The sequence below is a fragment of the Lasioglossum baleicum genome, chromosome 4 (assembly GCF_051020765.1).
Source record: "Lasioglossum baleicum chromosome 4, iyLasBale1, whole genome shotgun sequence".
Classification (NCBI taxonomy): Eukaryota; Metazoa; Arthropoda; class Insecta; order Hymenoptera; family Halictidae; genus Lasioglossum; species Lasioglossum baleicum.
The window spans coordinates 9,538,237-9,549,292 of record NC_134932.1 but is presented as its reverse complement, the minus strand read 5'-3'; the positions used below and the strand labels follow the sequence as shown (position 1 = coordinate 9,549,292).

Below are 11,056 nucleotides of genomic sequence, written 5' to 3'. Positions count from 1 at the left end.
TATATATATATATATATATATATTCATATATGTATATATTTATACTCATTATAAAACTTACAATTTAACTTACGACCATCTATCTTTAAATCGTCAATATATTAGATTTTCTTCTTCCATTCGTCGCAATTACTTTTTCATCATCTCAACGTTTAATCTCGCGTAAATAAATATTCATAAATACATTTCGGCCCGATGCGGCCGGACCGTTCTCTCGATGGATCATCTACCCGGTTATCCGCCATATTGTTTGTCAGGTGTTCCTCGGCGATCGATCGTCGAACGAGTACGCAAAAATCGACTTTTATTAATTAATTTCCCTTTAAATTTCGCGCGCGTCTTTTTTGTCAAGAGTAACGCCGTTTAGTTTATTTTATAAATAATAACTCGCGTTCTCCCTCATGATTTCGTCTCGACGATCGAGAAGCCGAGAAATGAATCGATCGAGGCAACCTCTGATCCGCGTCGCGGCCCGAATTTCGATTTAAAATTTCTTCATGGTTCTTTCATCCAAAAATATATGTACACATATGTTATCGGTGTATACGTAGCGCTATATTCGTATGCCCTATTCTTTTTTCCTTTTTTGGGGGGGAGGGGAACCCACGGGGGGGGGGGGATATATTTTGGTACCAAAAGTGCAAAAATTGTGAGCGAGCCGATTTCCGCTTTGTTTCGTTTCCGATTTTCGTCGAGTACGCGGTTCTTGCAGTGTTAAAATCACCCTTCTGCGCACAGGACGAGTCTTTCAAGCGTTTTCCTAATCTTCAATATTATAAAAGAAATGTGTAAATACAAGCTGAAAGTTCGAAAGCATTTCCTTCTATTTATTCCATTGATTTAAAAAATGTTTGAATGATCTGTACGTTCGTAAATAAAAATCTGGAGAACGTGCCATGATATGTACCGTGTTAGTTGCTGCTAAAAGTCAGGATGATTTTCCAGCATTATATAAAATTGCATTAGGTTTATTGATGAATAATTCACCGTGTCAGTCAATTGTAATCTAAAGTCATGGCATTTGTGAGTCATCGAATCCATTAAACACGTTGATTGTGCAGATTTCGGAATCAAAATGCAACTAGTTTATTTTACCATCGAGTATTATAAACATTCAGTTTTTCTAGCAGATGATGGTAAACACTGTTCAAATTCATTAAATTCATTTATCGTATAATTCATCACGCTCGTTGCTGCGCCCAACGTGTTAGACTACACCCATTAATTCCATTAAGAGAAAAACACGGCGAATCACTGATTAATAAGCTACCTAATGAGAAGATTCGTTTCTAAAGAAACGCTTCGGCGATTCTCCTGTGCGCAAGGATCAGTTATTACATGTACATACAGGCGATCGCATATTTGATTTCCTTCGTTTATAATCGCAATAATAATAACCGTGATAATCATAATAATGATAATAATAATAGTAAAAAGTCTCACGATTTTCGCAGCCCCGGTATGCTCGCATTAAAAACCATTCACCCGTTCTCTCCCTTCCATCCGTTCCCTTTCCTCGGAAAAAGAATTTACTCCCAAACAACCACATAACCGTCAATCAACTATTATTACTATTTATCATTTTTTGTTGGTCGACTCGCATCGAATCGATCACCCCTATTGTTTCAATCTGCATCAATCGTTTTCATAAGGCGGACATGAGTGTGTTCACAATTCTTCCATTCTTCCCTCTCTTTTTATTATTATTATTATTTTTTTTCCCTCGCGAGACAGAATATACAGTCGAGTGTATATCATTTATCTGCGGTTTGTATCTTCACTTTTGTATCTTGTAATTACATCTATATATATTTATATATATTATGTATATATACACTATATAAATTTATATAGTATATATATAGATACGTTCGCTACAAACTATTTAAAAAATTTGTTCTTCCTCGCTTCGCTTCACTGTCACTAACTTTCCATCATCATCATCATCATCATCATAATCATCCTCATCGTCATCACCATCATCATAATCGTCGTCATCATCATCATCATTATCATCATCATCATCGTTCCGCTATTTCAGTTATCGTTACTATTATTACTTTTATTTATTTATTTATTTATTTATATCTTTTTTTGTAAGTTTTTCGTAGGTTTTTTCGTACAAAACAAAATGGCATCTTTTTGGCATTGGAAGAAAAAATACAGTTTTCAACCTCTTTCTTTCTTTCTTACTCAATCGCGCGCGCGCGTTCTCTCTCTCTTTCTCTCGCTCTCTCTTTTTCTCTCATTCCGTTTCACTCGCTCAAACTCGCGACCCTCGAAATAGAATTCTAACCGGCAACGTTCGAATCGCGTCTCGTTCATCATTTCTTTCTCCCTGATCGATCGTTCTTCGCGTCTCCCCCGAAAAACAAATGATCGATAACGCGCGTCAGCCTAACCGCGACCATAAATCCCTGTCGTCGCGCGCGCCATTAATTTACATCGTTTTCTTTTTCTCGTTTAGCTCCAGCTTTAATACTATTTTGGCATCGTCGCGAATCTCAAGTTCCCGCGGTATCGTTCGCGAACTGAAAAATCCGGAAACGAAGAAAAGAAGCGGCAACGACAACTCCGTTTTTCTCTGGCTCCTTCACCCTTATTGCCTTTCATCATCCCCCCCATTCTTCTTTCAAAAATAACCCTTTCTTTTACTATCCCTTCGATCTTGGAAGCGGCACGATCGATCCCGATGGATCTGTCGAAGCCTTCGTGGAAGATTCTCGTGTCCTGAGAATATCCCGGAGATTCAGAAGAGACTCGTGGTCGGATTCATATATCGCGATCGAGGAAAGAAGCATGCGCGAGTGAACTGAACTGTGATCGACGGGTTCTTCATGGTTCCAGTATCGTGCGAATATGAACATTCTTCTTTGAGACATTTGCCATTGTGTTTAAAAGCGAATTGATCTATGGTAAAATACAGCTCGAGACAAATTACTAGATTGTGTCATAAATAATTTCAGTCTGTGTAAACAGACTGCGACGGTGCTCCCTCTTCTCGTTCTAATTCATTGTACTTAAGCTACCTGATAAATGGCAGCAAGTCATTGCAAATAATGGCGAATATACAACTGATCAATACGAGAAGTTCCAAGTACTAAAAGTAACCTTTCCGGAACGTACTTATAAAAATTCTACGAGAGTCTCCATTTCAGAGTTTGTACGTTTTTCATTTAAATACGTGCGCGCGTAAATAGATTGATTCGATCGTAAATTTAATAACAAAAGTATTTTCTAAAATATCCTGATTGTCGTCTATTTTAAAATGGATGGATGTACCAAGCATGATCTATGACTTGATCCAGTGCTACCAATTAAAAATCCGAAACCATGGAAGAATCGGCCGCACAACGAGATCGTCAGTGACTCTACCATTGGCGGAACGTTTTCCGAACTCTACTGGAGGGATGTATTTCGGAATCGAACCGGAAGTGGCCTGAAAGGCGTCGGAAATGAGAAGAAACGTGCTCACCAAACGGCAAAAAATCGCAAAAAGAAAAAGTAGAGCCTGCATTCGGAACGTTTGCCTGCAAGAAGAAAGCAAATAGCCGTCGAATCTGGCTCGCGGGGACGTTTATGTTCCCGAAGAAATCGGCACGATCTTTCGCGCCAGGAAGATTTTCCGCTTAATTGACTGACCGAGAGATCGGATCTCCTCTTCAACGAAAACGATCCGTGTGTGTTCAATCCACACGGATTAAAAAATAGATCTCTGGCGACGATCGATCGTCGACTTCCTCCGGTCGTTTTCTACACGGGATCTAGGGATCCTGGAGTCGCGTGATCGAGCCTTTCTCGATCGAACTGGAGAAAAGAGAACCTGGAAAGGACTAGCGTGAAAACACCGTCGAGCGCGAAACAACTTTCCACCGATGAATATCAAAGGAATCGGTCATCGACTCGACAAATATCTGGAGCGGACTGATTAACCGACTGTTTGATTCGAAACAAAAACAAAGAGAAGGGCAAAAAGATGAGGACAAAAAACGAACTAATAGAATAGCAACTAGAACAACACGTTTCATCTAGAAAAACTTAATAAATAATCGATTAAATTAGATTATATCGCTAATTATTACTGTTTTGCCGCTAATAATTATTATTACTACTACGTTATGATAGTAATGAATGATAATATATTAATGATTCTTATAATACTCCGATGGGCGAGGGTCCCGGACGCGTCTTCCGCCTCTGTGGCTTTAATCCACCACGTCCTTGGTGCCACGTGTGCTGACCCATCGACCCTCTGGCGACCCAACATCCGGTTCGATATCCGTTTCCGGTCGCCGAGTGGTCGAGAGTCATTGCGAAAAAGGTGGGGATGACGGGAGAGGGAGACGCGTTGATTCGCGAAACAAGAACGATCGTCCCGCGAACGAATAAATAAATCGTCGTTGTCGTGATCATTAAAGAAGATCATTGTCAACGAGGCGAAGAAGCTGACCCTTGCCCTAGAAACGCGTTCCTGCCTGTCCTCTCGGCTTCCCCTGTGACCTTTCTACGCGAACGTCGTTGATTCATGATCCCCGTCGATCGCTAACGACAGAAACGTTCGATCGCTGGCAAAAAGGAAGAGAGAAAGAAGGGAGAAACGAACGAAACGGACGAAAGAGAACAGACCGAAAAACGCGACTCGAAGAAACACGTGAAGGGGGGTGGGTGGTAGGGGGTTCGCGGGCTATTTACAGGTGCGCGAGAATAGGGGACGCGAAAGAGAGAGATACACTCTGTCTCCGCGAACTCTTGAATCCGACGGGACCTCTTTCATCCCCATCCGATTAGCCCCATAAACTGATATCCGGGCCCCGCGCTGGCCGGGACCCCGTGCTAGACTCTAAAAGGCTTGGAAAAACACGGTCGGAAGAACGTGACTGACGAAGAAGACAACGAGAGACGCGCGCCTCTCTATTTCCCAGCCCTTACCCCCTGTTACGTCGCGCGTCCCCACCTCGTTACGCTCTCCCTTTATCTTTCTTCTCGTCTGTTCCCACCCTCGTCGACTCGCCCGCGCGCGTCTCACCTCTCGACATTAGGTTAGATAAAGATGCTTTGTACTCAGCGCCGACCCGAAGGACGAGAATTGTTAGTAATTAATTACCGCGTATACGCGTCCGTATAATATACTTGTGTGTATGTGATTTTGTCTGTGTACATATGTATGTGTGTATGTATGTGGGCGTTGTACCCCGAGACCCACCCACGGGTTTCTCCCTTAATCGGTACATAATCGGTAATGATAGAGCCTACGTGGGTGCAAACACGTGCAAAAACGTTTACAAATAAATACGATGATTAAGAAGCGCAATGTACAATAGGCGAACGAAAACAACAAGGGAAAGGACTTAAAGCGAGAGAGCGAGAGAGAGGGAGAGAGAGAGAGATTGTGTTCAAAAGAAAATAGGAAAACAGAGAAGAAATTAAACGCAGACGATTATCGTTTAATCGATTAGCTTATAAAGTTGAGATCATTTTCGCGTGTATCCTGTGTGTGTGAGTTCCTGTTCGTTCGTCTCTGTCCCCATGTGTGTTTGTGTGTGTGCGTGAGTATATGTTCGTCTGGTCGAGATTGTGCACACTACTATCGAAACAAAGTATAACCGACGTTCCTGTTCTCGCTGGCGTTTTTGTGGGGTAGATGTGGGAGGGTGGCATCTCTCATCGTTTTGAGTTTGGAGTAGTATGTCCACCGTGTTTGGGTGGCGTGTGTGTTCAGGTTTCACTAAAAACCGAGGACTGAATGTGCGGAAAAGAAAAAAATGGCAGATCGACGACTCGTCTGCGTGACTATACACAATCGTAGATTGGCTTTGTACAGGAATTTGTACCGGCACGAACCGCTCGTCGTCTCTAGGCTTGGACTAGCTAAATACGATCACGACTCTCAACGCGAAACCGTCGACATCGGTTTCGTCAAAGGAAAACACATGTACAATCATCAACCGGATACGTCTCATTCATCCACCTGGCGGTCCGACGAATCGAAGTTCTCGATTTGGACCGTCTCTGTTCGACAGCCTGTTCACGATCCTCTTCATCATCCTCTGCGGCGTGTTCCAGACGCTGAAGGACTGGCCAGGTCCGTGGTTTCGTGTAAAAGATCGATATCAAAAAGGGAAGCCCCGATTTAAAACTTCGCATATCCTCAATCCGTCCTCGTCTGTCCTCGTCCCCGTTCATCATCTTCTCTTCCCCATGGTAGCCCCGGTTCCGTTTGAGCTGAGCTCGTGCTCCCCGCAAAAACGTGAAATAGAAAAATGGCAGTGCAAACGTGTGTGTTCGTGTGTGTCTCGTCCCGTTCGTTACACAACTGTACACATCTACGGGACGACGATGGCTCACCGAGCTGTTGCTCGACGGTTATTTTGATCCCTTCGGGAGTACCACTCCTTCTTCTTCATCTTCTTAATCTTCTCCTCTTCCTCCTGCTCTCGGCCTCGGTCCTGTGGCTACAACAGTGTCCACTGTCGACGCGTCCTCAAGCATCAGCGAGATCGATCGATCCCTGGCACGGTTCATCATGGATGGCTAGAACCGTAGCCCCCGACGTTCACTCATCCGATAGCACCACCTTCCTGATACGGACCTGTTATCATACACGGGTGCATGGGAAACAGTGTAGTCCAGGTCATCGTGGTGTACGTCGGCGACCTCATCATGAACTGCGAGCTAGGGACGTTCGGCACGTGAGGAATAGGGGTGACCTTTTCGGTGGTGGTGGCAGGACTAGTTGGCGTTGATGGTGTCGACGGCTGCGACGTGGTGGAGGAATTGCTGCTGCTGGTGGTGGCAGTGGTGGCGGTGACGCCCAGCTTCCTCAACCTCATCTTCTCCTCCCATTCGTCCCAGCCGTGCTTCGGTCTGTTCAAATTCCGATGCTGATAGAACACCAAGCTGATCCTGGTCGGGTTCAAGCGGTTGGGTTTCTTCAGGGCCGTGGTAGCGTGCATCTCGTGCTTCGCGCACTCGAACAGCACGCTGCCATGGCCCAAAGCGATCGCAACACCTCCCATCTGCGAGTCCTTGAAGCATTCCTCATTATCAGAGTAGTCGGCCACCTCGCCCAAAGGCTCGGCCTTCGGCGGTGGCTCTGGTATCACCGGGAAGTAAGGCGGCGGCCCGTAGATGTCCCATCTGGGAGTGTCCCACCTAGCCCAGCTCGGATTCAGGCTCTGATAAGGGGGCACTCCTTGATAGGGATACTGAGCCGAGGGGAAGCAGGCTTCCCTCTTTGGCTGTTGGTAGAACTGCGGCGGATACTCCGCTGTTTGACCGTGGTAAGGCTGGTGGTAGTTGTAGCCTTCCCAGGAGTTAGAATAAGGTTTGTCGAAGACTGGATACGTCGGGTAATCGTACTGCGGGAAGGACGCGTGAGGATGTCCGAGGCCAGGCATAGTGTGGAAGTCTTGTACTTGCTTCATCTCCTCTGGCCACGGGCAGCAATTGGCGTTCGGGTTTCCTGCGGGCTGCCTGGTCTCATGGTAGCCTTCTTTCATCTTATCCTCCGGCCAGTCCGGCCTCCTTTGATTACTCTGAGGCCCGCTGCTCTGGACGTGGTTGCTGGGACTATCCGCGTACGCGTTCCGCGCTGGATCCTGCGGTTTCAGGAACGTCCTATTGGAAGTATTTTGATATGTATTGTCCGTGGGGTTCTGGCTGGTCGCGGTCCTCGATGGTGGTCTGCCCTTCGGCACCCGGAAGGGCGACGGGTCGGACGGTGCTTCCCAGCAGTGCTGCTTTGATTGATCCGGCTGCTGCATTCTCTCGTTCCAGTTCAACGTTTTCTGATGATCGATCTGCGCCTGATGGTTCCTCTCGACATGCACTTGATTGTTATAACCCTGCTGTTGGTCATAAGGCCTGCCCTGCTCTGGACACCACGAGCCCAGCATGTTCCAACCTCCTCCTCCTCCAGCCTGATCAGACGGCGCCGGAGACATCTGATTGATTCCCGCCTTATGCTCCGGCTTCTGTTGACAATATTTCCTCTGGTCCACGGACCCGTAACTCTGCGGATCGTTCGGCTGATTGTTAGGTGTCAGGCGTGCAGAGCTATGAAGCAGGAGGTCCGAGTTGCCAGCGCCGAACGGTTTATGACTAGCGTTGTTGTCCATGCAGGACGACACCGAGAGCCCGCCGGAGAACGCGTCGTTAGGGTCGTTGTGCTGACCACCTTGGTACGCAAAGTTCCTTGCCGGTTGGACAGGATGCGCTGCCGGGTAGTGTCCTTGCAGCCTGTTGGCGAACGGCTCGGCCTGCGACCGCTGAGCCTCTAAGTAGTTCTGCGTCACTGGGTATTTCTGACTAGAATCTTGTGGTAGCTTCGGGAACGGTAATTTCGACTGGTCGCAAACCTGTCCGACGTTGCGCAGGCTATTTTGGACACCAGGGTGCGACTGGTTCGATCGGATCAATGCGTTTCTCTGGTCTAAGTGCGGCGGATACGAGCCGATCTTCGGGGATACGTTCCCCTGTCTGTTGTCGTAGACGTTCTGATAATTCCTGGGAGGATAGCCTGTCTCAGGGTACGAGCTCCTCGGCGAGGCCATCCTCTGGTCCTGCGGTGTTGGAGGACAACCCCTAGGCGACATAGAGTAAGGGTCTGCTGGTGTACCCGCTTGAGAACTTCGAGGTGAAACCGGGTGAGCTCTCGGTGAATGAGGATAGCAACTCCTAGGCGAGTCCATGGTGGAATTCGGCAGGTTCCTCGAACCAGGTCGATGCTCCTCTTGGGAAACCGCGCTTCTAGGCCTTGTGTCATCTAAACTGGTGCTGTCAGGGTCCACCTTCGCGTCCCGATCCAACCCACCGAACGAATACTCGCCCCAAGGGTTCAACCAGTTGTTCTTCCTTTGATCTAACCAACCGTTCCGACTCCATTGCTGTTCGTTCTGATACCCCCAACCCTGGTACATCGACACCGGACTATCCAGGACTGTCGAGGACACCTGAGAGCTCTGCAGCTGCGCGTCCATCCCCTCGAACATCGACGCCATCTCCAATGACAGCTGTGGATCCCTCATCTGTGACCTCGCTGGGTCCTGGTGAACCGGTGTACGACTCTGATCCGATACCTTCTCGTTCGAACCCTTCGAACCGTCCTTCTTGCTGCTCGCTGTGTCCGGCTCGTCCTCTTTCCGCTTCTTCCCGTGCCGTCTGCAGGGCTGGAGCGGAACTGAACGGACCCTCACCTCGCAGGGGTATCTGGAGATACATCGTTTTAAGAAAATCTTGTTATAGAGGTTTTGCACTCCAAATTCACCCTTTCGCAAGTCAAATCAATTTCATACTTGAAAATTTCAATATGGAAAGCCAGTTTTATAATATCTACTTCTTCGATCCAAGTAATGTTGAACGCTTTGAACAAACTTTTTTATAAATGGACCAAACGAATTCAGTTTTTGAAAAAGAAAGATCATGTACACTGCGAAACCAATCAACGGAGACATCTGCTTACTTTGTTAGCAGTTCTACGTGTCCAGCACGGACCTTCTCCTCCTGTCCTTCCTTCGACCCGGTCTCGTCAGTAGTGTCCATAATGTAAAGAGGTAGAACGTGTAACTGTTCGTCGTCAGGTTTGGATAAAGTCCGGTGTTTCGTCAGCGTCACCACCTGTGGAACGAATCTACTTTAAAATCCCCTCGAAACTCTTAGCAATTTCAAAGTACCAATTCTGAAGTTTTACTGACCACGGTGCATCCATTGTTCATGTTATGAAGGTCACGATGAGAGTGCGCGCAGAAGTCGATGCAGGCTGTGACGCCGGAAAACGGTCGGCCGGGCTTGAATCCTAAACGGCATTCGCTCGCTTCGCGTTCGAACTGTGTTTGATTGTTGAAGGCTTCTGGTGCAAGGCTGAGGTAAAGCGGCGACAAAAGTGTCGCCAGGACGTGCATTCTTTCTTCGACTTCTTGCTCCTGCAAGCAACAGGTGGCCATTGTGTTACCGTCCACTGTTATAGGTCAGTGCACGCCTCGCCGGATACCGAACAGATTTGTCATTGTATCCGGCTTGGTCGTGCGAAACTTTCAATTGTCAACGCATTGAGCAACCAGAGAAGCTGTGGATTAAGAGGGTATAAAGGGGTAAAGATGCTCTCATTTCTCGATAATAATAGATTACTATTAATTAGACAGCAGATTTTATGCATTTACGACAAAACTGAGTAGATGTAATTTAAAACAGTAAAAACATTAGAAGAATTTAAAAATACTATTGTACTATTTTCAATCTATTGAACACATGGAGAAAGAAAATAAATTTCTATTTCACCCCAGTTTGTTATAATTTGGGTACAACATTTTTATTTTGAATAAAGATCCGCTGTCTACTAATAATTTGCATTATTCGGCAGCGTAATTTGCATTATTATTTATTTTCTTAAAGCTGCAATGCCGAGTAATGCAAATGACGCCTCGTAAACGTAAAAATAGGACTTTTGAGGGCGACTGCGGCCTAGATTTGATCTTTTATCTAGCGCCTTTGGCTACTGAAAAAACCCATCTTTGCATTATCGAGAAACAAGAGGGCGCATCCCGCTACGCAGCTGGACTATGTGAAAAGAGTATCTCCGGCTGCTCATTGCTGGAGTATTGAACGATTTGTTGGGGAATCTCACCTCCGATCGTACTGAGAGTCGAAATTTGCGGACGGTTTTGCTTCTGGCGTACTTGCAGCCATTGTAGTACATGGACCAGGAACAGCCGAAGGAAAAGCTGGCGCCGCAGGTATCAGGATCGAGTCCTTGGCAAGCGCAGGTTCTTGGCTCGTTGGTCCCGCACCTCCTGGTGGTCGGCAGACCAAATCGGTTCAGTTTGTGGCTCAACAGGGAATAGATCCGATCAGCTTCGTGGGTCGGGACACCTTCCCAGGCGACCATCGCTACGACGATCCAGGCTGTAGGACACTTGTGTCCTTGCCGGTGTTTCACTATAGTCAGGATCTTCTCCTCCATACCGGATCGTCGGATTATCTAGCGAATCACTGATATTACAATCCCATCACCAACCTGGACCACAGAGAGACAACTTGTGCCGGACGATTCAAAGCGATT

The 11,056-nt window shown here is 46.6% G+C and overlaps 1 protein-coding gene across 5 annotated transcripts in view; it reads right to left on the bottom strand.

The window, feature by feature from the left end:
- Positions 1-2: 2 nt before the first annotated feature.
- The window catches only part of Tet (tet methylcytosine dioxygenase-like), a 156,139-nt gene continuing 145,085 nt past the window's right edge, over positions 3-11,056 (bottom strand). For all 5 annotated transcript variants that reach the window (XM_076422151.1, XM_076422150.1, XM_076422152.1 and 2 more), the window contains 4 exons: positions 10,622-10,975; positions 9,693-9,920; positions 9,461-9,615; positions 3-9,207 (listed from right to left, as the gene is read on the bottom strand). In XM_076422151.1, coding sequence (XP_076278266.1) covers positions 6,558-9,207; positions 9,461-9,615; positions 9,693-9,920; positions 10,622-10,975 — 3,387 coding nt within the window. In that variant the 3' untranslated portion in view covers positions 3-6,557. The remainder of the gene's footprint in view (positions 9,208-9,460; positions 9,616-9,692; positions 9,921-10,621; positions 10,976-11,056) is intronic.